Genomic DNA, 27,056 nt, shown 5'->3' on the forward strand with positions numbered 1-27,056 from the left:
AAGACCGCTAGTAGCAGGGAGTAAGAAGCGAGATACCTCCTGCAGGTGGATGTTATCCAAGTCGTGGGGGCTGCGGACAGCCTGCACCATCCAGCTCTCTGGTGTGATCATAATGAGGGTGAGAAGAGGAGATTCTGGGAGCTCCATGAACCGGGCGACTGGTCCCGGAGACACTGTGTCGTTGGCCAAGAAATTCACATCGGACTCCAAGACGAAGCGGTAAAAGCTGGGAAGACAGACCAACGGGAATGATCACAATGTGTGTGTACTTGCGCTACAAATAACTACAAATTAATACAAAAGATAATTTGTAAGCCCTGAGGAGGTGGATATCCTGCAGGACTTTTTGCCACTGGAGTCAACAATTCCACCCAACAAACGCAGTCCTCTTGACAAGCATGACATGTTGTGCAATAGTCTCCTTTCTAGGACAGGAGAGATGGGCTCTGTTGTGACAGCTGGGTATATACAATCTCCTCAAAGTAAAGAATCTAATACTATTACTGCCGGTGCTCCTGCTTGGCCAATAATAGAAATATGTGTGCTGGTCTGTGCACCAGAAATGTCCCGTTTCTTTGTCTTTACTCAGAGTTGTCACAGACCTAATTGCTTTTCCTAAGGGTGCCTGTTGACACCGAGGAGTCATAATAGGACGTACAAATTAAATGAAATTGAGAATCAAAAAGAAAACGAGTGTAATACATAGATATGCCCACAGACTGTAGGTGTAACTGGCAAATAGCCATAAACCAACCTCCACAAGGAGAGATTGTAATTATCTGTAAACTCATATCTCATATTCATGGGCAACTTTATTGCCTTTGTACAAGCCCAGTAAAGAAAGAAAACGAAGGTTGAATATCCTGTAAAAAATTGAATTGGCTGGCAAAATATGTACTCAAATAGTAATTTTTAAGACCGCCTGTTTCTAAAGCATTTAAAAGTAAACTGGAGGTTGCCGTATGCCTCAAAGTGAGGGTAAACTTCCTGGAAGTGTTCTGTCGTACCAACACTACAATTGACTCAACCCATTATGGAACAAATAAAAAAAGAAAACATCCCAAATTACATAATGATAATGAATTCACTCAGTGGTGTGAATGTTAATGGGCAATTTAAACCTTTCATTTGTTGTTTTTATTAATCTTTTTTTCCTCTATGTCTTGAACCGCAACAATGCAAGCTGTAAGCAATTTGCCTAGAGATGCAAGGGGAGGCCCAAAGCAATAAGGTGGTGTTATTAAGCAGATCGCATCTGTGCAGTTATAATCTTACACAGGGAAAGAGCACGGCAGAGATGCTAAGTCTGCAGCGGTCAGAGGATACACAAACAAAGCAAAAGAGGAAAATGTAATTACTGCTGGAGCGGGAGCTTACCTCTTGAGGGGCATCTCGGACAACTTGGCCCTGCAATTCATAAACACCTGCAGTCTCACATTGACCACTTGACTGAGCACCTGCAGGAGGCGCAGAGGAAGAGACCCAGTTATAGAAAACAGGAGCAGAGTAGAGCCCAGCAGATACACGAGAGCCTTCCACTGAACTAAAGGACGGAAGGCAGCTCATAGTTTCACTGTCTCTTACTCTTATCAAGTGACGAAGCACATTCATCTGTAAAGCATTCGATTTGTTTTAAAGGTGCTACTAAAGTAAAACTTGATTGATTGATATATCCTTACACGACATCGTTCGTGATGTAATAGTGGCGAAAACATAATAAGCCAGTGGTAATGACCACATTGCCTTCCTTAAAATCACCTATGATGCTGTCATCTTAATTTCTACCGCATACCACAGTACACTACTGGAAAAGTGTACACTGAAGACAACAGCCGCCTCCTGCAAGATGCAGGAGGCGGAAATCCAGTCAAAAAATCCAGTCAAAGTTAGCCCACGAAGGAAACTGTTTCTAAATAACCGGAAATAAATAAGCATGTGAGGATAGAACGTTTTGTGTTTCTGTACAAGTGTCCCTGTTGTATTCGTAGTGGATGGAGAAGCTTACGATCAGTAGAGGGGACATCTTCTGAGCCTCCCTCGTGAGCGGGTCAACGACGGCCACGACATCATAGAAAACCTCGTTTTCACGCGGGGAGAGACGGAGCACGCTGAGGAGGAGAACAGCAACACAAGGTTACACAACCCTTATTCAGCAGACTCTGCAGTGCTCGACATGACGGTGGAGCAAATTTTCAGATCTATGATAACAAAAGGAAAAGTAAACAGCGGAGCCAATAGGAGGGTAAACAGAGGAAAGAACGCGGCCCACCTGTGGCTGTCTTTGGCAAAGTGGACGTCCCTCCTGACCTCTCCTTTGGGGGCTGCAGTGAGGAGGGCATCAACTTTCATGACTAAGTCACTGGCGCTAAGGGGAAAAGAGGCGTGTCCGGGTCAGTCCATCATTTATTAATGCTGCGTATTGGGAAAGATGTCAAACAGAGGAGCTAACATGAAGTGATGTCAGGCTGTTAACAAGGCAGCCTCATAAATCAATTAAGGCTACTGGAACTAGAAACTGAGATTTATTACAGAACACTTGATGTGGCTGATGATTGAAAGTTGCAGATTTTTGTTGCTGGAACCTTTTAAACAAGACGGAATTGTCACAAATAGGAAAGTGTAAACACGTTATAATAACTATTGTCATTATCATGTAACCAGGGATGGCTAATAAGGTTCATCACAGACGATGAAAGAAAGGGGCAGATTCTCTCACATATAAAGAGAGAAATATACAAACATACTGCTTTGCTTTCATCCCCATCAGTTTAACTTTGGCTTTGACGTTCTCTGCAGAACCGCTCAGTGTAATCTTCTCCAGCAGCTGGAAATCCTCCACAGTGAATTCTTCCTGCTCGTCGAATGGACCGAGGATCTAAAATAAAGACAATAAATGCAGTCACAACACGACTGTTCCCATTCTAATCTCAGCATGTATTACATGGTTTACTACTTGTGTCAAATGCTCTGCGATTGTAACAGTGTTTTATTCACTTTAAGTCATGGCTTTCTTTGACGGGGCCTGTGTGTGTGTGTTTTCCCCCCTTTCTATTTTGGGAGTCTTGCCACTGCAGCAGAGGGATGTGAAATTGTATTAATTGTTACTGCCATCTCAGAGGCTGGCCTCTTTCGTCCGTGGCTGTCAGCATCACTGCTGCTGAGACATCATTCATCAGCTCTGTACACACAGACAGACACTCGACCAGTGCAGTTTGTGCCACCTTCTGACCTTTAAGAAACATTCGTGCTGATTTGAAGGTACAAAAGGGAGCTCTCTGAAAAAACAAAAAAGGGGCAAATCCTCCAAAGTGCAGCTGCTTAGAGGAGCCTACTCCACTGTACCAAAGAAAAGCAGCAACATTCAACCAAGGCGTTACCTTTCTGACGACATATCGTGGTCAGTTCTAACTTTTTATGCCTATGGATCAATAGTCTGAAATAACGTTGACGCCCACTTACCCTGCCGTTGCTGATCACCGCCTGCTGTCCAGGACTCAGTTTCAGGACATCTCGACAAAACAGCTGCTGACTACGGATGAAATCCACTTCCAGGGTGTTGAACTTTTTCTCAAAGGCATCTCTGTCCATGCCCTGGAACCAAATAGCACACGTTTGTTTAGGATGTTGGATAAATTGATTGCATTGTTGGCTCATATTTTTGAATTTGTGCTGCACAGCGAGATCCGATAGACCTTTCTCCCTTTACAGCCTGTCCAAAAACAAAAATCAGAGTGATGCATTGCTGTAAGGAATGATGTATGCGAGGCAAACAAATTATCCACAACATCATTGACGCCTCGCGTCAGCGCAATCACTGCAGTTCTCAAACATGAAATATTTCAGCCAGAGGACCGAGCTGTCGGAAATGCACGTGTGGAAATGAGATTAATCAATTTGTAATTAATACACCAAACTCTTAATTAAGCCTCCACTATTTTTGTCTATAACAAATTAGGTGTGGGAGTGTGGAGAGTTTGTGGAGTCAGGTTATTAGTTTCTCCAACATCTCTCCTCAGGAGAACAGGTGAAATAGCAATAATGTCAGCACAATCCAGTCAGCAAGTCTGGCAGCCAATAATAAACTCATATCCCTCGACTCTGGGTCTCAACTCACACAGCCCCCTCTTACCCATCTTCCCGTTGCTATTTCCAGCCCATTCTCTCACCATTGTTTAAGGTTGGCATAATTGAAGGGCAGTTAGTTACGGTTCACCAGTCCCACATGGAACCGGTGCCGTATGACTTATTCCTGACGGAAGAGACGGGAGCTCTCCCCGTCAGCTAATTTGTTGATTAGCACCTGAGAATTAGTTTTCTCTGTGTGTAATGCTGAGTGGGCGGATACGGCACACTACAGGATGGAGAACACTAGTTGGCCGTAGACTGCTTTACAGAAGCAGAGTGATGGTCGGGCTTGGCTGAACACATGTGGCTTTTGCACAACCATGAACGGTGAAGCAAGGAGCTCGACTATATATCGGGTGCTGGAGACCAGCTATCCACCGGCTCTTTTAAGTTAAAGATTCAGCGTGTGGAGCCCGCCTACTGCTGGCCTCTGTGACGGATCAAGTGGAACCGACAAGTGAGTAGGCCGCTTGCCTTGGCATCCACAGGCTGTGGAGCATCATGCGTGCTCGAAATCTATTCGGTTTGTTGATGTTCAGGAGGGGGAACGAGAAGATGGGCTCATCAATCACCGGTTTCCCCGCCCCCCCCCCCCCCCCCCCCCGACTCTGCACTTGAATCACGAAAGCGGGGACAGACAGATCTTTTTTCTTTGCCATTATGTTCATCAAATCTGCCTAAAAAGTTATCAATTATATCAGTGTTGAATAACTTTAAAAACAAATCAAACCCCAAACAATGCATTTCTTTCTTTCAACACAATGACACTCATTCTGTAGCCCTGCATATCTTTTAGGGTTGGCTGATATGATGCAAAATGAATTGGTACTAGCTGTAAGCTTTTGACATACTGTTTGTATTTAGGGAGCTATCCCTTTAATATCTCTGGTTGTATTAGTCCGTGGCAGGCAGTGTTGCAAATCAGTGAGGATGACTGTTTTATGGCAGTATTGGATTTACAAGATTTTGCAGCAGTGTGATGAAGTACCTCAGGTACTGTACTATGCCGGTTCAGCCAAAAACAGATATTTCAGTCTGTTTAAATAATTCATCAATTGATTACAGAAGATGAACTATTCCACAATATATATATTACTATTGAAACATAAAATTACACATACCATGACAGAAGACCGTATCCACATTGCCCTCAATGTCTTTAAATAACTGTCATGGAATCTCACTTGTTAAGAGTTTTTGTGTCACACAAACTATGCTTTTGAGTTGCTCATATGTTCATACTTTGCTGGCCGTGGGTGTTCTGCCACGTTCCTGTCAGAATAAACAAGATATGGGATTTATTCACCACCTCAGCTCAGAGGCATTCGTGTGTTTAACACAGCAGATAATAAACTGTAATTGTCTAATCAGATTCGACCGCTGGAATCAAAGAACGTCTCTGCTGGAAGGAGTCAACACACGCATGAAACAAATTGTGGTGGCAGGTAGGAGGTATCTTATATCCGACTCATTATGATGAGCATGTAAACCGTTCCTTTCTTTCAGTCAGGAGGTGGATCACAGATGCTATAAAAAAAAAAAATCCATTATCATCTTGGTTACACTAATCTCTTATTAGTTCGCATTGGTTAAAATAACATTACACCACAGCATGCTCATGGCTCAGAGCATGAATAACTTAATAAAAGGCTAAATAAGTCTCACTGCAGTGTAATTGTTATTGTGTGACATGTGATGGCCGTGCTTAAAGGATTTTTGGGGTTTGACTTTTGTTGCGTACCAAATATCTCATTATTGATATAAAAGTATATCAATATGATACTACATTAGAGATGACTATTGGTGCTTTGAGAACATATTCAAACAAGGTTATTGTAAGAAATTAAACTATAACTAATATTGATATGATGGACAAAAAAATATACTTTATTTAAATACTTACTTTGTCTTTATCTGACCAGACATTTGATGCCAGTTTTCAGTTAATACTCGGAGCAACTGGTCAGCACATTGGTCAGTATCAAAGAAGAATTAAGGTTGTGTAACCGTTATGTAGCCTTGAAGACAGGCAAACATGTATGTCCCAATACAATAATGACTAGACCTCCTCTAGTCTCATATCACAATATAATCAGCAAATCAATATACTGCAAAGCTGTACCTTAAACACAGGACACACACTACGTTGATGTAATGTCAAAAGAATACAGAATCTAAATGGCTTCCATTTGCTTGAAACGTTAAAAAAAAAAAAACTGCATTCCTTAATCGCTCCTTTACCTGCATCAGTAAGTCCTTCATCTTGGTCCCCTTTTGGAGGAGCTGGCTACTCTCCTCTCTCAGGAGCTTTTGCACAAACTCGGCTGCAGCCTTATTCTTCTGGGTGAGGAGCGAGGCCCAGATAGCCCTGTACAGCACAGTGTTATCTTCGTTTGGCTTTCCGCTGGGGTTATCTATCACCCCCACACGCACTCCGGGGCTGGCCTTCTGCTTCCACACACACACCATCACACACACACACACACACACACACACACACACAGACACAGCAATGATATAATTCACACTAATATCACACAGTCACATATTTCGACAGACTGCAGGTGTCACTCACAGAGAGCACTGAGAGAGGAGAGTGTTGATTGCTTAAAAGTAACAGGAAAGGTTTTTCATTTTCTGCTTATTCTACCAGCAATGAATCTTTTTTTATGACAAAAAAAAAAAAATGCCTGCCTGCTGTATCACACTTAATTCATCTGTAGTGTACTAACAGTGAATATATCATTTTAGAGGCATCTGTGTAGATGCTTTTTGGGAGGGCAAACATGCAGAGAATTCATTTTCATATTAAATGTGCTTATTTTTAGGTCATACGGGCCTGCCCTAATCAGAAAAACAGTATCTCAATGTACTAACATCCATTCTGCCCTGATGTCATATACAGCTGTACAGCTTAGTAGCTGCAGTTACACCAGCTGCAAGATTTGTGTCAAAGACAGGCAAACATGGAAAATGTTATTGATCGAGTGAACATTCATTCCCCATAAAAAAGAAAGTAGCACAGAGTAGATGATACTCACCACGCGTTTCAGAGCACTGAGTAACAGTTTTCTTCCCGAGACCTTCTCAAAATCTCCGGCTATCCACACGGTCACGCCACTCATCCCATCCTCATCTACGGTAAAAGAGCAATGACTCTGTTGTACTCTAAACTCTACACACATGTCACATGTCCATTTCAATTTCCAGCATTAAAATACATTATGGTTTCCTGACATTTGTACAATAAACTGTTAAAGTAGTGGTGGAGGGCAAATGTATTTTTGAGTAGTTTTCTATCTAAAAAAATCTCAACCTAAATTATTTACGTGGCACTTAGTAAGAGCTGCTAATCCTCTGAAGGGCGACGATAATCGGATGAAAGTGAGATGTAAGATTAGGTTTAGCGAATGTTTAGTTTGTGTGTAAGAAGGGAGAGAGACTGAGACATCTGGCACAGAGCTCGGTGTATTAGTCGAGAATTGGGCCACCTGTCATCGTTACACCCCCCCCCCCCCCAAGTGAGTTAGTGAGTCAGTCAGTCAACTAGTCCAGCCTCCTCAGCCTCAGTGAGACAGCTACACTCCAGGCCTGAGCAGCCAAATGCAGCTCTGACGACCAGTTAGACTGTTGGCCGAAAGCCAGTCAGCAGATCCAGCAATTATCTTGCCAGAGGCGCAGCCTGTCTGCTTTAACAAAGGTCAATTTCACACATTCATAGATCAGTAGAGCAGTGGAGGATTGATTCTGTTGAGATACTGCTCATCTCACACATTTTCAACAAGTGAATGCAGAACGGTTGCTCCAGTTGTACATGACAGAATGCAGATGCTCGAATAAGTGATTGAGATTGTTGCAAGTCATTTTGTTACTGAAAATGAAATGGTGAAATTGTGTTGTTTAGGAAACCAAAGGCATATTTTAATACTACGTGATATCTTACCAGTATTTGTAAAGTACTTCATTCTCTTCGCCATCACAGCGGTTTTGTCTCTGGAGTCATAGTATGAAAACATAGTCGTGTCCTCCCAATCATCTACAACTGCAAAGCAAGGAAGATGAAACAAATATGAGGAATACAGGGAGCGAATCAATAATGTAGAAGTTTAAGATGAGCAGCACAGGTCACCTGGTTTGGCAGTGAAGTCGAGGTACTTCCGGTCAGTGCTGAGAATAAGAGGGTTCATCCTGGGAACCACATTTGCCTGCTCCATGAGATAGTCCACCACATTTGAGCCCTCAGTCAACTGACCCTGTAGGCAATGGATCAAACAGATGAGGGCAAGTCTATAAGGGAACTCTGGATTTAAACATATACTCTGCTATTGCAATAAACCTAATATCAAGCTTATAACAACCTCAGGCTAGTATATAAGATAGTCCTTGTATGAATACTAAAAAGCACGGTGTCTGTGTATGTGTATGTGTGTATATATATATATATATATATATATATATATATATTCATCTGAAGGTTCTACTCCTGGCAAGAATAAAGGGGTAGATTTGTGAGGTTGAACATGAAGCACGAGTGTCTTATGCCGTACCATAAAGACAGCTCTCTGGAAGGTGGTGGTGGTGTCCATTATGCGCTGCAGGATGATGGTTTCCAGCTCGTCTGGGTCCATCTCATCAGGGCTCAGAGGGACTCCGTTAAATAAAGCCAGTGGTAAGGCACCAAGGCCGCTCTTTTTGTAGAACAGGGCACCGTCCTGGAACACACAAAACATGGATTGGATTCTTGGATGCTCCTATTAATTATCTTTTTCAAGTAATTATTTTAACTTCCGATAAACGGAAAGAAGCTATTTGATTTTCTTACCTTTCTTTTGTCATCATACTCGGATTCTACGCCAAGAATCCTTTCAGCATTGGCTTTGGGGAATTTTCTCTTCAGGTAAGCAGATATCGCATCAACAGACAGCGTCTCCCCTGCATCTACTTTGTTGTACATCTGCAAGAGAGTGGTCAGATCGGATTTGATCACCGTCTTCAGATCTCGCCGACTGTCAATAATTCTCAAGTCTGTTTGAAAAAGCTGATACCGGAGGCAAAATCCCACCGACTCATGTAGTTCAATAATGTCTCAAACCATGGGGACACGAGGCACAATGAAAGACCCGACTTCTGAGGCACGAATAGATATGAGCTGGCGAGGAGCGCGCTTTAGTTATTCTTAAAGAAGTGCTTTCTAAAACAACAGAGATTTATGAATGTAATATACTTACTGAGACAATGGACATCAGAGCCTGGGATAAATCATACTCGTCTGCAATGTAATTCAGCAGTCTGAAAAATCCAACCCCTGCGTCTGAGGAGCCATCAATCTCATCTTTGGTGTTGACAACAAACACAAAGCCAATTCTATAGAAAGGGGGCCAAAACAAGTATTCAATTTGCAGCTGAATTGACAATCACTAACTGGTTAAGAGTCTAAATGCTAAGAGCGGCCCATGCAAACGGACGTGGGGGGTGATTTTAGCGATAACGGCACCAACCTCAGGGGGATCTTGTGCTTGTAGAAAAGCTCTGCTAGTTTCACCAGCTCAACACTTTCTTCCCGTACTGGATCTAGGAACAGCACCTATCAACGAAAAAAGCACCGTCATCAAATCTGAATCGTAATACAATTGGAAAAACTCATTCCTCACGGATGGATCGGCGTTTGGCAGATACAACAATACACCCAGACAGTTCTGATAATTAGAGGAAGTGTTAAGTATTCAAATATACTCAGTGATCTCTTCTGTGATCGTGTATCTGACTGTGGAACCTGAAATGATTACAAACACCCCGCAATTTGACAAAAAAGTGTTTTATCTAGAGAAGAGTCAGAAGCATCCAACGAGTTTCACATTTCTACAGCAATTTCTCAACTCCATTCCCTTTATCATCGCGGCCCTGCAGCATTTCTGGCCTTCAGGAGACTCACCAGGTTGAAGAGATTGCGTCGGATCTGCCGAATGACTCCAGGAAACGTGGCTCTGAGGAGCTCCTGTACACCCATTGGCCAGCTGCGGTACACGAGGTCATTCTCTACGTCATTTATCCACTGGAAAGCAGAAAAACAATGATGTTCACAAGTTAAGTACAAGCAGCTGAAGAGCAACCCTGGAAAAAGGTAGAGAATAAGGACCTCACTCAAGGACGTTTTTTCAAAAGAAATACTTGGCAGGTGATTGGATGAACCATCTGTCAATCTAACTCCTGTCGAAACATGTCAGTAGAAGAGGGAAAAGGCATTTTCCTCAGAGAAAAGCCTTGTGCTGTGCTCTGGCTAACCGGATACAAATGCAATACTTGAAGCCTGACAAGATAGATTCTCGTGTGACATGTGATCACACGAGAATCGTGACATGGCAAGAATCAAGCTGCCGTGCAAGGTAATACTGGTATCAAAGATAAAGATATACCATACTGTTTCACACTATGCATCTGTAACCTCCACTTTGAACAAGACATTGACCAATGCTACATTAGTTAACTTTTGAAAGAATCGCTTTCCTGCTAACTGCTTTACAACTGAACTATTTATTCATAAGGTGGAGAATGTTCATTAAAACAGGTAATCACAGGCATGGAAATAAAGCTGTTTTAAGGCATGTAAGCGAACAGTTCTGTGGACAGAAATATGCTGGATCTGATGTGAACATTAACATGTACATTTGTTATAAAGCTCTACCGCCCACCATCAGTGAGCTTCTGGAAATGGCTTTTTATGATAAATGACCATAATCATAGTTGCAAAGTGATCCATTATTGCTGGCCAATCTGGCACTAACGGTGGTCTTTCTCGCTTTCAGTGACTTACCGTACAAGCCTCCCCACATGTTCTCAGTAACTAGAAGGGGGGATGCAAGCTGAAATGACAGACCTCTTGCTTGAATATGGAAAGGCTTAAATTCTTAATTTCTTTAGCATTTTTATCGTACCTAGAATATTATAATGGCCACAGGAGTGCAAATGAAGTCTTTCATTTGAGAGCTATTCTTGGCCGAGTCCCAATTAATACCTGAAGTTTGTGGCAGGCTCGAGACTGTTGCAATGGCCTGATGACGGATGCACTTAGTTCACACCCTGGTACATAAAAAAATAAAATAAAAAAAAAAACACACCTGCATTATGGGCCAGAAGAATAATGCCTTTGGACAGAACTCACCATTATAGCTGGATGTCTGATATCTAAGGCATAGCTGTCATCCACAGCGTTCACGGGTAACCTCAGCAGCTTGCCTTGATGTTCTCCTTTAATGCCGAGGTTATGAAGCCCTTCTAAGACCCTGGCCTCTCCTCTGAGGATGTCTAAAATACTGTAAATATAAAATCAAAAAGGTTAATGTCTTATACATATTGGCTGTGCGGCAGTCGCTTTGCAGATCAATAAACTCTGATCTTGTTGCAACAGGATTACTGAGCCAAAGCGTAGGTCTGCGGCGTCCTGGGGAGAGCACAGGCGGACTACTGCGCCCTCCTGCTGGGCTCCTACCTGAACGGGTTGTGAATGTCCAGATCAATGTGCAGTCCGTTGATGAAGAGCTCTCCGTCTCCCGGGTGTACACCGATGGACTCACCGAGCCGCTGAAAGAAAAAGCTCAAAGTTTTCAGTCGGATGCAAGAAAACCCCTAAATGAGCGACTCTACCTTTGATGTTGGTTCTTTTGACGAGAAACGACGTGCGCACTGAGACAGCAGCAGGAAGTTAAATTAATAAAGTGTGTGCAAAGACGAGGAGAAAATAAAATGTATCATTTGATGTTGTTATGGAATTTATTCCAGACACAGATTAGAAACAGATTGTCTGGAAAAACAAAACTGCAACGACGTGTGGAAAGGCTGCTTATCATACCACACCTTTTGGTTCTCCTCAATTTCTTTTCTCATTTCCGGCTTTACAGCCACTCTTGTCAGTGATCTGTGGGAACAGTAAAACATGTACAGTCACCATCAGCTTTTACCACATCCCAAGCCGGCAGTAAAATGCCAGTTTTAATCTCCAAAAACATACGGGCCCTCAGAATGGTACGTCAGCTCCCCACAAACAGCTGACGCTTACTCAGCATTTTTTGGTGTTATTACAAGTTGTCTGAGACTAAATAAGCAGACATCAAAAAGCTGATTAGCTCTCTGTATCAAAAGCTGTATTTAATGGATGATGCTTAAACAAATGGGTTTATAAAACACAGATTGCATGCGCACTTTAATAACAGCGCTTGTTGTGCCTGGATTCACACGTTGTAACACAGAGAGGGGCTCCTGAAAATATGGATTTTCTGGAACGGTACCAAACGCGTTGACCAGTCAGCCAGAAAGAGAAAATAAGACAAATTGTCTGACCTGGCTTTGCTCGGAAAGTTCTGACTGAGGTCTCGCATGAGCTTCAAAGCATCAAACTTTGGCACCGACATGATTCTGGCAGCTGCCTGGAAACTAAGATCTGTGGAGATGAAATAATGAAATCATCAGCATCTATATCTACCAATGCACATGTTTGGACAAATGGAATTCATGCAAAGCAGTGAAATGAGATTACATTTAATATGCTGATAAACTTGGTAAGTGTTAGTCAAAGACGACAATTCAAAACGAAAGCATCTCCAGCCACAAATGGTAGAAAATGCATTAACCCGACAGATAAAACAACTCAATGCCTCACTGCAGTAATTATACATTTCCCTCATGATCATTGAACTGAAATAGAGAACCCATACCTTGCATTTCCCACACTTTGAGCGGGACCATGTCATTTGTACTCTCGAGGAGATGTTTGCGAAGCTCGACCAGTTGCTCCTGGAGTTCAGGGTGAGATTTCCTTAAAAAGGGGAGAATTAAAAAAAGAAGATAGAAATACAATCAAGGATTTCTTTTCATCTCTTTATAAAGTCACACAAAGCACAGGATGACCAGCAGCCAAAAGTCAGTTTAAAAAAATCTTTACTTACTTTAATTTTCCAAAAACGAACCCTTGGACTTCATCGTTGTTGTCTTCCTCCGCGTTTGCACCCGATTCTACAAAAGCACAAGATTTGTGTTTTATTGCCTCGGTCACAGCGACGTCCAGCACACAAAATGTTTGAGAAGTCACAAGCTGACCTTTTACTTTGGTGTCATCCACAGCTTTGTATTCTGTGCTTTTGATAGCCAGCTCGACACCATACCCAGATAAAAGCATCTTTTGAGGCTTCGGATCCTGCAAGCGGTGGGAGGCAGAGTGGCGGCTTTAATGTTAAAACGGTCTAGAGTTTTAATACTTGTACATTTCTTTCAAAAGTACTGTGATAATAATCATCAACACTGCAGATACGTTCCATAGGAAATGCTTTATGCCTAAAAAGATGTACAATTTAAAGCCAAAATGAGGTGGACACCCATTCTAATTAGTGCATTTAGCTAGCAAACTAAACCAGGCACAAACATTGACAGTAGAGTGGGTCACACAGTGGAGAGACTTAGAGCGTGGCAATGTGACAGGATGCCATCTTCCCAATAAGTTAATCAGATGTCTGGTCTGCTAGATATTGCCACAGTACACTGTAAGTTCTCTAATTGTGAAACGGAAACGCCTAGGAGCAACAACAGCTTAGGCTGAATGCCGACTCCCGAAAAATTATCTTTACTTGCGAGTTGCAGCAGCCGCTACCAAGTTCCAAAAAGGCCTCGGGACGCAACGTAAATATGCGATCAGGTTTTTAGTAACTTCAGGATATGGGTCTCCATACGTCACCAAGTGCAATGGCAAGGGATGGCCAGAGTGGCGTAACGTACACCGCCATTGGGATGTTCACACTCGACTGACCTGTTTACTACAGAGTCAGTGGAAGTTACAATCTATAATGTGTTTCACCAGAAGGAACAGGAACCACATGGGCCCCCACAAGCAGCAGCAGATTCACCGACATTCCACTTTGTCACTTATGTGACTGAGAGTCAAAGCTCTGCTTCGTGCTTTCAGAAGTCGTTCACGCCCACACTCTGCTTTTCAAAACAGACACTTTTTACACCATCAAAAGGCATCAGGATCGTGGTTAGTTTTTGAGTTTTCAGTTAGATTTCGAGGAATATACTAAAAGGAATAATATGTCACTGTTGTGTCACTCATAGGCAAAATGACCAAATTCAATAAATACGATAAATAGTCGTAAAAACACACTGAGTTCCTAATTATATTAGGAACCTTATTGCAAAATAAACATTTCATAGTTTCAAGCTAAATTATAAGGAAAAAATAATAATTATTGTTGTTATAGGCCCAGCCGTTTCTGCATGATGTGCACTCTCAGAGCGAAGTAAAGCGCCTAACTGACGTAAAATCACAATATAAGCTATATAGAAGAACGTTATATATATATATATATATATATATATTATATTGACGACATATATCTTCATATCACCCAGCCCCAACTGCAATAGTGCCATCACTTAAAGTAAAGATGAAAGAGTTCTATGGCACAGAGGAACATGCTGTGTTAGGATTTGGCTACACAGACAATATTTGTCAATTGGATTGATTGTTTGTTTTGATCTTGACATGAAAATGATAGAATATCACAATCCTTATCTTTTAAAACAGAGTTCCTCAGTGTGAAAACCAAAAGATTGAAAAAGACTGATGAGGAAGATACAACCACAAGTTAGATACTAGACGACTTTTCACTGAGACTGACTGGAAACCACATTATTTATCAAAAACATTTCATCAGTGGAACATTACTTTGCTACTCACCGCTACAAAATGCCGCAGCACATATACAAGTGTGCCCTCTCCGGCCTTCTCCGACAGCACCTTATGGAACGAGGTGAACTTCTTGGTTCCAATCTCAGCATAGAGGATCACGACTGGCACGTCGGTTTTATTGACCCCTGGATACGTGTGGTCATTCTTGTGTAGATACGGTTTTGGCCTGCAGACATTTGAAAATGTTGTTGAAGACATAAAACACTCTCTGTGTTCATTACAGGCACAATGGAGTCAGTAGAGGCAACAATGTTTTTAACAAAACAACTGTAGAAACTTTTCACATTGTTCTGCGTTAGGGATTTGAGATTATCCACAGAGGGGAAGAAAGCGCCATTCTGTGTTACCTGCCTGCAGCTGCCTTCAGGAGCTTCTTGATGTCTTTGGTGCTGCAGCTATGTTGACCATGGATGGAGACGAAGGCAGGGCAAGCCTCGGGCGGAGGCTCATCACTGGCTATCTGTTAGAGAACATGGAGGAGTGAAGGAATGTTCTTGAGCCACAACATGACGCCAACAATGCCACGATCTGGTGAAGACCCCTCACTCTTTAATCAAAGTTTATCACAGATAAATAAGTTATGCAATTGATATATTCTCAATATTCTACAGAAATCATCACAACAATGTCCACTGTGCAGCACAACACCAAAAGGGCATTATTCATTCAACTTCATCAACCAGTGCATCGCTATATATACTTAGGTATACTAGGCATAAACCAAAGTATCGGACATAATTACATTTTGACCAGATGATTGCGCTAGATGACAAGTCAGGAGGAAGGTACTGATATTATTCATCCTGTGGGAACCATAAATATCTGAACGTGCATGTTGATAAATGCATCTGAGAGCGATACAAAAAGCAGTCCCATGGATTAATTACAGACAATTAACCTTATCCACATTTGAATTCTGTGAGAAACCACAGGGAAATACAAATACAGTTGTGAGAAAACTAATCATTGATGTGGAGTATTTAACACGCTAGTTTGAGAATAATTGAAACTGTAAGTAAGGCCTGCAGAGGTCAACAATCGGATAAACAGTGGAACAGACTCCAACATGGAATGAACCCGGCTCTCTTGCATAGCGTACTATGAAATAGTCGTACTTATATGATCACAACATACCTGCTGAGACGCTTGAACAGCTGGTGAGTATGACCGTAGGGCCAGAGCAAATTTCAGGAGATTAACTTGAAGATCCGTAAGAAACTGGCCAGCCTTCTTCAGGATCAAGTTGTAGTACGAGCGCACAGATTCTGTGAGATACATCCACATTAGTAATTGTGAGGTTTCTTTAGCAGAGAAGCTCAAGGTCTCAAAGTTTGTAAAATATATTTGGGTTTAGATCAACGCACCTCCTTGCTTGTATACAGTGAGCTCTTTCACGGTGTCAACAAACTGCCAGAATTTCTCATTCCCATCTTCACCAATAAACTCACTACATAGGAGTAAAAGAAAATATTAAACAGCATTATTCAGCAACCACAGTATGTTACAAACAACAAACTAAAGCTACAGACCACATGATCATTTTATATTTTCTGTTAAAAATTCTGCCCAGCCTTGGTTTCATCATTTTCACAGTGAAGTATCACACAGAAGAATAAAATCATATGTTGTTGACCAAAGGTTGTAGTAACACCATAAAAGAGAGCTTTATACGCTAAGTCATAATCAGTGTCAACATCTAAATTACTTTTGGCTGCTATTTAAGTCCATTGTGTATGAATACTAAAGATACACACTAAATATACTAGAATATATACAGTTTCTAAAACCTGCAGTTGTTCCCAGTCACTAGAATAAAAGGTAACTAAAAAGAAACAATAGTATATTTTCTGTATTTCTTCTTAAGGCCCATCCAGGTCACTGAGGTTGTGTTATCTGTATTTTAGTGGAAATGTCAATGTTTGAACAACCTAGGAGAGAGTTTACATTCAATCATTAACAACGTACACGCTGTTGCTATTTTATAGGTCAACTCCAGAGTTAGACACAGTATATTTAGATTAGACTACGTTTAAGATAAGACAGGATTCCATATCCTGGATTTTACTTTGAAAAGGCCTCTAGACCTATCTGCTAGGAAACTGAATTCAGGGTAAATATAACTGAGCAATTAGCTAACTAAATGAAATAGTTTGAGGGGTATAGACTGCGTTAAGGGTGCTTTAACTCATGACTTCGACCGTTAAATCCTGTTTATTGCAGATTTGTGTGAGTGCAAGATGCCCGGTGTGCACGTCCAAGCGTGGGTACCTTGTCTCCAGAAGGAAAGGCGTCATGCTCCACTTTGCTGATAGACTGGCAGTGACGCCTTTGGGTGCTGATGTGACATGCTGTATGTTCAGCAGCAGCAGCAGTGAGAGCACAATAACGTTCCTCATTACTTCCCGGTGCGACGTAACATGAACCTACAGTGGCAGAGAGCAAAACACCAACGACCATCAGTACGTTTCCCTCTGAGACGTGCCAGTAGGTGCCACGTAGCGTTTAGTTACTCCAAGTAAACACACCGGTGACACTCGACGCTAAATATCTAACACTCAGAAACTCAAGAGTACACGGTTGCAGAAGATGCTAGCTAACGTTACATGTGGAAGTATTTGTTAGCTAGACGTCCACAGGGGTCAGTCAGAGCAGACTAAACTTAGCAGTAGCATAAAGTAGTTAAACAGCCTTGTCCTGAATGAAAACGGTAACGTTACACCGGCGTGATTGAACAAACTAAGTCCACAAAGAACATGTAACGTACATTAAAAATACACAACCACTGGTCACTGTGTTGCCAATAATATATCCTTCCCCCCGTTAGTGATGCTGGCCATTTCCATACAGAGCAAAGGGCTTCGCGTCGGTATTTTGGGCAGTTAACAACGGGCACAGCTAGCTAGTTGCCGGGGTAGCCGCGTATTGTGGTGGCTCGCGCTGACCGTTAATCGTGTCTGAAACAACCGTGACGTAAAAAAATAATTGTGTTTTATTATCGTCTTAGGCATAATATGACACATTGTTTAGTTGGACACAATTAGTGACAGTGAGTGTAGAGTATAAAGAAACTGTTGGTAAAGTTGGAATTCATTCGGGCACAGCGGTAGACAGCTAAAGAGGCAGCCGCTGAAGCTCAAACACTTCCCCACCAAACATTAGAGCATGTTGCAGATACACTACAACGTACTCTGTGTGTGCGTGTGTGTGTGTGTGTGTGTGTGTGTGTGTGTGTGTGTGTGTGTGTGTGTGCGTGTGTGCGTGTGTGTGTGTGCGTGTAGCCAGGCAGTTACAGCTGTATGGGATGCTTCCCCCCCATTCTCATATAAATATATTAAATAATTACAATGTAACTTAACTTTATGAAGCGTTAATTTTAAGATGCACCACATATAACTTGCACAGTAGTATAACTTAACAAATTACATTATTATAACTTTAGGCTAATCATAGTTATTATAGGTTAAATGATTTGCATATTACTCTATCAATCAATCAATCAAATATGAAAGGAGCTGAGCTGCAATTTAGTATCAGACTTCCATAAAGTTGGTGTATGTGTGAGGAAGAAAAGGCCTAAATTAATGCACCAGAATTTGAGATAATTTATAATTTGTATAACTTAAAAACGCTAGATCCTATTCCAAATGGTCCAACTCCATAGCATCTTTTATTAGACCCTTCCTGCCTGGTAAATGCTCACTTCTTTGGATCTCCACGCACCCATCTTAAAGCAGGCCTTTTCAAAGATTTAATTTTCTAAGCCCAAGCCAAGATGGTAACTTCACAGGGTATCATTTTTGGAAAGCTCCTTCCAGAGCCACAGAAGACATCATACTGTTTTCACAGGGGTGAGTAGCGCTTCCTCCCATGACCAGTGAACTGATCCTTGTGTGTAAAAGAGTTCTTATAGTTAAACTCAATTTTGGTATCACTTTGCAGGATCATTTAAAGCCTTCTCCATTTCAAATGGCAACATTGGGCATGTTGTCCACTAGTGTCATATGACCGATCAATTGATCAAAACTGAACTCATAAAAATAAATAGAAAATCCATACTGCTTAATTAAGTCTAAGGAGCTGTAATGAAAGAAGAACACATCTTGAAATAAAAAAGATTTAGATATTGATGGCTGGATAGATAGATAGATAGATAGATAGAGAGTTCATTCACAATTTGCATATGTTAATTGAGCACAAGTCTGCAAATGCCTGCATGACATGCCAGTAAAGTAATGCACCAGTATTTTATGGTTCAAAAGGATGTGTGACCATTACTGCTGCAGAGAAAGCAGCTGTTTCACTTTTAATTGGCTCTCCTACCAGTAGTCTGTCTTATTAGCAGATATTACACTTTAAATTGGGCTATTTAAAAAGAAAAGAAAGACTGTATCCCTACCCTTGCAACGGTACAGCACAGAGCATTGTCTATAATCATCAAAGGTCACACTCGGATGAATGCGCTTAAAGAAAATTAAAAAAAGTTACAACGAATTTGATATATGTGCGGATACATTTCCATGTTGTCTTAGTTCAGTGTCCGTGTGGGCTTCTGGCTTTTTCCCTGTGTAAAATAGGATTATGGGATGGACGGGTAGGATGTAGCCCCAACCACGGAGAGAGCATAACGCATATTGTGTCGGCTCGGATGCAGCAGCATCCTCTCAAAAGCATTACAGCACAGTCAGTCAGACCGCAGAGGATGCTGCCGGAGGATCCAGTCCCGACAGTCCGAGCCGCGGCGCATTCCTGCTGAAGTCAGTCCATCACCGAAATGAACCGTACTGCGCTTTAGACTGGGGGGGTCAGCACGAGGAGAGAAGAATAACAACTAAAAACTCTAATCAAGTGCCTCATTTTGAACTTGATACCGGAGTATATGGGAGTCGCCCGCACGGATGCAGCTCTATACGCCGGCTTTAGAAGTTGGACAGCCGGAGATTTGAATGCCATGACTCTCGACTTTGGACAAGAATTGCAGCGCAGTGCAGACGAAACGAAGAGGTGCACTTCCAGCTTACCGGAGGGTGTTATCTGATCAACATGTGGCACGTAAACAATAGGCACCTTTCGTCTTTCTGAGGCATGGACCATTAGGATATTGATCTCCCCGAAGAACCCACGGGTGCTGCTTATTATTCACAGTAATGGAATGAAGACATTATCTTGATATAATGGATGATAGGTCCAGTAAGCTCATCTTGGTGCCTATTTTAGCTGTCCTTTTTGTTATGATAGGTTACCAGTACATCTGTCCCGCTGGCAGCAATTCGTGCTACTTTAAGGCTGGGGAGAAATTAGGAGGGGTGAGCCTACTTTCCAGCCCGTACCAGGACAGCGATGATTTCTACAGAGATCAAGACCTGGAGGACGACAGCCCCCCGAAGCAACCGTCACAATTCAACTTCACCGAACGAGACCTCGACAGACACGTGGAGTTCAACATCAAAGGGGACGACGTGATAGTGTTTTTGCACATCCAGAAGACCGGAGGAACCACTTTCGGGAGACACTTGGTGAGGAATATTCGCTTGGAGCAGCCGTGCGACTGCAAGCCGGGGCAGAAGAAATGCACATGTCACCGACCGGGGAAAGAGGAGTCCTGGCTCTTCTCCCGGTTCTCTACCGGCTGGAGCTGCGGGCTGCATGCAGACTGGACCGAGCTAACGAACTGTGTACCTGTCATTATGGATAAGAAGGAGGCCCAGAGGAATAAAAGGTATATGTCTGATTTCCCTTGTGTGTGTGTGTGTGTGTGTGTGTGTGTGTGTGTGTGTGTGTGTGTGTGTGTGTGTGTTTATTTTGTGAATGCAGGTTTGCTGAAATAAGCTCTGTGGCTCCCAAACCACCAGGGTCCCAGAGCAATGTGTACAAACAGGCATGCAAGACACATGCACTGGAGTCTCCATAATGAATTTAGAAGTTTAATTTTGTCCTGGTTTTAATTAGCAACGCCTTCAGTCTAGAACAGTGACGTGAGTAATGAAAGATGGGATGGTGTTCCCACTGGAGTGATATTTTAGTCAGGAAGTCAGGAACAATACCTGTACGCTTATTATCAAAGGGCAAATAATCACAACCAACTCTCCCAGCATTCAGCTCACTTTGCAGGAGGAGGGTGTACACGCACTAGTCTGTGAGAGATGGGGACAATAGTATGAACTGCTAGAACAACATTTACGAGTCTTTTACTTTGCTTGACCTTCAGACGTATACATCTTTTGTGTTTGTGTTTGTCTTTGTCATCACGTCAGTTGCTCACAGTGATTGTGTTCCTGCCCAGCTGTGCCAGTGCTTTAATTGACTGAGAGTTTTATGAAAACATGCACCATTAAGGTTAAGTTAAAGGGTTAGTGATTGACTTTGTTTCATCCCCTGTGAATGAGGGTATCCGTCTCTGCTGTCCAAAGCTGGGGTGTGTCATACTCAAACTCAACCACATCCACCAGAACACACTGCATTCTTGGTCTTAGTGTCTTGTTCGATAATCCTCTTCGTGGTGTTAGTCAGTCATATATCCTCAAAGATACTTTTTTTAGAGAAGTATGCACTGACCAAACGTGTCATACAAGAATTCCATTCTCTGTTTTTGAAAAAATACAATCTTCCACTTAAGTACATGAGCACATGAGTTATTCCTGCTGTGCCAAGTGTTTCCTTTACTTAGGAAAGTGCTCACTGGATGCGACAGCTCTTCATTTCACAGCTGCAGCATCTACTCTGCACTTACTAGTCCTCCCATCCCTTGTTCTTCAGCGGGCACCCACAGCATCTATTCTGAGATAATTCTGCCCGCGACCAAGACTGTTGGCAGACACACTACGTTAGACCCCTTCACTACCGAGCCACTGCACACGGCACACTTATAAGTGAGATGACTAACAAGTATTATGCAAATTTCAATCGTTAATTGAAGCATCTTAAATGGCACAAGGTCACAGTAAAGCAGCACCCCTTGTACAGTAAAATGCATACTACGTAATAAATAGTCCACTTGTTCCAAAAATCTGAACTCCACCCTGAGGGTGCAGTGGGAAGTACCAATCATTCATCACTGCCAAATTCAGATGGCATACCCTTGTTTTGCGGCTGAGAGCCTCTCAGATTGAGTGGCTGTCTTTCGGCGGCGGGCCCGGGCATTCACCTTGCCAGCTCTTCAGATAGCAGCAAAGGGGGGGTGGCCGAGGTGAGGGGGGTGGCCGAGGTGAGCGGCGGTGGCGGCGGCGGCGGCGCCTGCGTGGCATTGCGTGGCCTTTTCAGGCAGAGCAGGGCACTCTGCACAGTGAGCCCCGCCGTGCTGCCCAGGAAAGGTCAGGCATGTCAGACCGGATCAGTGTGTGTGTCCTCCGGCACGGCTCCTCTGGAGTGCGCCGTCAGTCAGGGGAGAAGTGGAGCGGGCGAGCCTGCCTCTCTTCGGGGGCTTTTTTTTTGTTGGGGGGGGGGGGAAACATACCTCTAAGTGCTGTCCTCTCAAGTTGCTTTGTGGAGAGCGTCGTGGCATTACCTTGTCTGCTGTATGAAGACGGCTCGTTGAGCAGGTTGTTTTCCTCTCAGGCACTTTCAGAGGCCTGCGCTGAGGAATTATTCCTGATTGTTACGCGTCCCTTGCCTAACTGTTTTGTCTGGGGTTGCTCAGGTAGATATATACAATGTGACACTGGGTCACGAAACATGGAGCTGATTTTCAGCCTGTATACTTGCATGAAGCACGGACTGAGTTCATTGTGTCTTCAGAATTGTTTTGCCTTTGTACTAAACGGTTGTATCGGAGAGATATTTGATGTTGCTTTCCATCAAAATGAAAATGAGCAAATTCAGTTTCTAACTGCAATATTATTTTCCATCCTGGTGCAGTCAGAATGTCTTTCATAGAGATTAAAAAACGATAACAACAACAACACAGCTTTATTGTTACGGCTACAGGTCTGGGGGTGAGGAAATGTGATTATCAAACATACAGCCTGAAGTACAGTGCAGCACACATTATACATCTTGAATAAAGCAGCAGTGTTCGACTGAATGCTCTCTGTGTATGTGCGCTGTTATTTTACTTGAATCAGTTTGAGCAAATACCAGCAAAACTTATTTTAAAGGTCCCCTGCAGATGATATAATATTGAATATTGAATATGTCGCATTGTTATTCATACATTAGCTGAGGCTGACAACACTCTCTTAGAGCCCAGAGTGTGAGTTTGCTTTGTTTTTAAATTAAAATCCAGAGAAGACAAACAATTTACCGCTGATTCTGAGTTTCTCATTTATTGCACATTCTTTAGCTTTCCTTCATTAAAATGGGGTTTAACCCAAACCCCATGTATTTAACACACAGGGATACCGACCGTGGTCCTACTGTAAGAAACAGCCACCATAGTCAAATGTAAACTTATTTAATCTCATTATTAGTTTTGTATTTAATGTCATCTGAAGGACACATTACTATGATTTTAGAAAAGTTGCATGATGTGTCTGTCTCCTTCAAAATGACCGACAGAGCGTCCCCTACCCCCCTGATAGTGTTTTTATTTTTTTTATAGTCTTTATATTAGGACCCATATCAAACATGTTTTCTATCTACTCTACTTTATTGATTAAAACTCAATAGGCTGCAATGAGTGCTTTTGACTGGTGTCGCTCACAACCCTAAAACATTTGTATTTTAACGCATTGTTTAAAAAGCACATTATAAAACAGCAATACCAAATTGGTAGGATGAGGGTTAATAGCAAATTAAAGCCTATATTTCATAGGTGGTTGACGTGCAAAAAACAACAACTATCCTTTGGTGTGAGTAGGGTCACCATAACTCCTGAACTGTTAGGTAGAGAACCAAACATGTTTTCTTCCTGGATTTCTTCATTCTGTTCAGTTCCATTCAATGCAACCTCTATTTACCTGCAAGCAATTATACGCAGCAGCCCAGCACCGAGGTCAACAAGTACTCGAATAGTAAATAACGGAGAAGCACGGTTAATCAAGCAAAATAAAATCAACTGCTATCAAACTCTGTGTGAATATCTGGTAAAAAGCACACGCCTACCTAAATAGGCCTCTCCCATTTCCACCTTGCAGAATTTGTGCGAGAGTGCATATATCTAGTTTTCTAGGTGCAAACAAGCAAATAATCCTTGTTTCTGTGCCCTCAGCTCTCTTCGAAAACACACCTTGCAACTCTGTGTTGCTAGAAATTCAAGTTGGGTTTGGGAATACAAACAAAATTGACTTTAGCACGGAGTTAACATTTGATGCTTTTTTGTGTCCCTACGGGTTTATTGCCTCATCCACTTGGCAGGTACAGGAATTTATGATTTGGATAAAGGCCATAAAAATAAAAGTTTGACCGTTGAAATGAATATACATTTTCTTTAAAGTCTTTAAAGTATTTGACAGTATTAACAGCTCCCCCCCCCCCCCTCTCTGTTTCATTTCATGTTAGGCTAGTTGTTCCCCTTTTAACTGTGGCCTCATGGTAATTTTATGCACATGCTGATGTAGTACTTTTTATCAATTATAAAATCTTCATTAGCAGCTTTCTTGTTGCTTATGCATAATGAATGCTCAGTTCAGAAGTACAAAGAGACCAAAGCCCAAACATGAGAACAGTATGGTCGCTCTTCGATATACTCTCCTTTGATGAAGCAAAGAGAGAGAGAGAGAGAGAGAGAGAGAGAGAGAGAGAGAGAGAGAGAGAGAGAGAGAGAGAGAGAGAGAGAGATGTGCCAATGTAAGACAATGGATGTCCTCTGCTGTGATTCTGGATAATGAAGTTTAGATGACTGTGTCCTCGAGGTTTTCATGTTATGTGCACTGAAAAGCTGTCTTGAAAGTAGTGTAGTAGAACAAAAATTGGCAACTACTTTAATTTGATTTGTGGGTGTTTTTTTTTTGGTGTGTGAATTCTTTGCTTCCTTAATGATATTACTAATGAAGGGTGTTTGTTTTAACAGTTTTGATATAGCCTCGCTGTACTTGTTCCTTTACAGTGATCTTATACTTAATCAGTGTCATTCTTGTGGAAGGTGATGAAAAAGCCCTGTGGGCATTATGAGCTGTTGTTGTTCTGTTCCAGTCTGCTGTATGTCACCGTGATCACCATTAATGGTCACTTTAGCTCAGTTTTGAATAGTACCCAATGAATGGCGGGTAATTCAAAATGATCAAAACTCCAGCCGACAGCATGTTTTATCCACCATAAAAAAATAACATATTCACATTCCCTTAGATTCTACAACAGTCCTAGAGGAGCAGTAATAGACTGTTATTACTTACACGGTACACCAATGACGGGCCCCGGTCCTTTTCAGAATAACACCACACATCATATTTTATTCATATGTGATGCAGAGAGGGCTGCAATTACTGCGTGGTCGCGACCACTTACAGCTCGGATCATTGAACCATGCATGTTTCATTCTATCTACTACACTTTTTTTTTTGTAATTGGTAATTGGGATCACACAAAGGGATAAGTTACATACGTGATCAAATATAACGCGTGACACACTTCATGACAAGACATTGACCACAAAACAATCTCTTCAAGTGCCAAGGTGTGCATCTCTTTCATCTGAGGTCCTTTGTTCTTTTTCTTTTCAGTTCAGCTACAATTTGTTTGAACCCCGCATCACTAGAGATGGTGACATGGTGAAGGCCGACTGCACACATTGTCTTCCAAATGTTTGCTACTATCCAATAAAATTCTTGTTGCAACTCTGTCTATCAATGTGACAAACCTACAGAGAATTATCATCTGAATCTGCATCTTCCTTCGCCCATATAAAGCGGTAGAGTGACGTTCAGCTCATTGTTTAGCTTTTCTGTTTTGGTTCACAACAAGCGGCAACCTCCGAGGCCGAAAAACGAAGCCAGCGTGAAAGTGCCAAAACCTGCAGTTCATCGAATGGCCACTTGAGGCTGGTGCCAAAAGCGAGACGACCCCTATAGACCCCCCGTTAACATGCCCAACTTTACAGCAGAAATAAACATGTTCACAGACTGGTACAAGGTTTGGTCTCACTAGCTAATTTCCTCATTCATGATAACTGTAGGGGGGGGGGGGGGGGGGGGGGGGGGGGGGGGGGGGGGGGGGGGGGGGGGCAAAGATGCTCTAATTAACCCGCCGTACACGAGCTGTTCAGCACCAAACACAACAAACAGTGGAGCATTTTGCAGCTAAAGACCCAGAAGTTTCCCTCAGGAGTAGGTCGAGAACAAAAACAGAGCACAAGAGAGTCAATATTGGACTTATAATCATCCGGTGGACACAAACACGACTCCGATCGAATAATAATTTTTTGCTAACACTAACGCCATATCAACTCAAAAGGTGACGACATGCTCCAAAGTGGCCCAAAAGATTGGTTATTGCTGGTTTAAGGCATTAAAGTATTGCAAGTATTAATAGTTGGACGGGTTTTTGTGACGATATCTAATGTCTACTGAACAACCGCATTTAAAACTTCAATTTAATACAGTAATACCAGTAAATTGATGATTTTTCTGGCTGCATAGACTTTTCTTCTATCTATTCTGAAGCCTCTCGCCGAGTGAAAGAGAGAAAGCGCCCAACCTCCATGAGACACGGTGAAGCAGCAGGGTAACGGATGCCCTCCAGACACAGATGAACTCCGAGGAGGAAAGTTGAGCAGATTTACAGTTCTGGTCGTATCTTTAGATATTGGAGGCAAAGTGCTCATCACAATGATAGGCTGTTTATTATGTGTGGAGGTGTGGTTGCCCTGCAGGCCCAGGGCTTCCAGGGCACTGGGGATTGCTTTTCATGTGTCATTAATTCAAGTCGTCATTGCTTGCAAGCCTGAGCAGTAATCCAGTTGGTTTGATAATTAAGTGTTACTTATGCATAGAGTACTACAGCATATGTCAAGCACTTGTTCGCCGCCATGACAAAGAAAATGCAAAAGAAAAAATTCAATAGAAACGTCTTAATTCTTCCGTGCAGAAAGACTTAGTTTCCATGAGGACATTGCCAAGTAAAGCAAAGCAGCCTGTATTCATTTCAAATTAATAAAGTTGACTAATCATTTTCCAATTCCTTAAGTTTTAGTCATTGTCATTCCGAACATCCAATACAAAATATTCGTATCTAAAATGATTATATTCACTGATGCTGGCCATAATCATGCGATACTGATATATTTCTGCAAGCGAGAGAGGTGAGGCCCTGACCAAGCATCACAGAT

The 27,056-nt window shown here is 42.2% G+C and overlaps 2 protein-coding genes across 2 annotated transcripts in view; one reads left to right on the top strand and one right to left on the bottom strand.

Annotated features, from left to right (window-relative positions):
- Positions 1 to 17,256, bottom strand: part of uggt2 (UDP-glucose glycoprotein glucosyltransferase 2) — a gene marked incomplete at its 5' end in the record, with an annotated part of 29,491 nt that extends 12,235 nt beyond the window's left edge. Inside the window, 27 exons of the mRNA XM_079170154.1 lie at positions 37 to 226; positions 1,378 to 1,457; positions 2,006 to 2,108; positions 2,270 to 2,365; positions 2,745 to 2,875; positions 3,460 to 3,591; positions 6,367 to 6,573; positions 7,167 to 7,261; positions 8,069 to 8,167; positions 8,255 to 8,378; positions 8,673 to 8,837; positions 8,948 to 9,079; positions 9,354 to 9,489; positions 9,624 to 9,709; positions 10,058 to 10,177; positions 11,285 to 11,435; positions 11,612 to 11,703; positions 11,977 to 12,037; positions 12,460 to 12,559; positions 12,834 to 12,934; positions 13,065 to 13,131; positions 13,216 to 13,312; positions 14,849 to 15,026; positions 15,208 to 15,320; positions 15,995 to 16,125; positions 16,225 to 16,307; positions 17,129 to 17,256. Of these exons, the coding sequence (XP_079026280.1) occupies positions 37 to 226; positions 1,378 to 1,457; positions 2,006 to 2,108; positions 2,270 to 2,365; positions 2,745 to 2,875; positions 3,460 to 3,591; positions 6,367 to 6,573; positions 7,167 to 7,261; positions 8,069 to 8,167; positions 8,255 to 8,378; positions 8,673 to 8,837; positions 8,948 to 9,079; positions 9,354 to 9,489; positions 9,624 to 9,709; positions 10,058 to 10,177; positions 11,285 to 11,435; positions 11,612 to 11,703; positions 11,977 to 12,037; positions 12,460 to 12,559; positions 12,834 to 12,934; positions 13,065 to 13,131; positions 13,216 to 13,312; positions 14,849 to 15,026; positions 15,208 to 15,320; positions 15,995 to 16,125; positions 16,225 to 16,307; positions 17,129 to 17,256 (3,198 nt within the window). The remainder of the gene's footprint in view (positions 1 to 36; positions 227 to 1,377; positions 1,458 to 2,005; positions 2,109 to 2,269; positions 2,366 to 2,744; positions 2,876 to 3,459; positions 3,592 to 6,366; positions 6,574 to 7,166; positions 7,262 to 8,068; positions 8,168 to 8,254; positions 8,379 to 8,672; positions 8,838 to 8,947; positions 9,080 to 9,353; positions 9,490 to 9,623; positions 9,710 to 10,057; positions 10,178 to 11,284; positions 11,436 to 11,611; positions 11,704 to 11,976; positions 12,038 to 12,459; positions 12,560 to 12,833; positions 12,935 to 13,064; positions 13,132 to 13,215; positions 13,313 to 14,848; positions 15,027 to 15,207; positions 15,321 to 15,994; positions 16,126 to 16,224; positions 16,308 to 17,128) is intronic.
- Positions 17,257 to 20,031: 2,775 nt separating this feature from the next.
- Positions 20,032 to 27,056, top strand: part of hs6st3b (heparan sulfate 6-O-sulfotransferase 3b) — a gene marked incomplete at both ends in the record, with an annotated part of 53,342 nt that continues 46,317 nt past the window's right edge. The window contains one exon of the mRNA XM_079170760.1: positions 20,032 to 20,576. Within this exon, the coding sequence (XP_079026886.1) occupies positions 20,032 to 20,576 (545 nt within the window). The remainder of the gene's footprint in view (positions 20,577 to 27,056) is intronic.

This window comes from Pholis gunnellus (genome assembly GCF_910591455.1).
Source record: "Pholis gunnellus genome assembly, chromosome: 12".
NCBI classification, from domain to species: domain Eukaryota; kingdom Metazoa; phylum Chordata; class Actinopteri; order Perciformes; family Pholidae; genus Pholis; species Pholis gunnellus.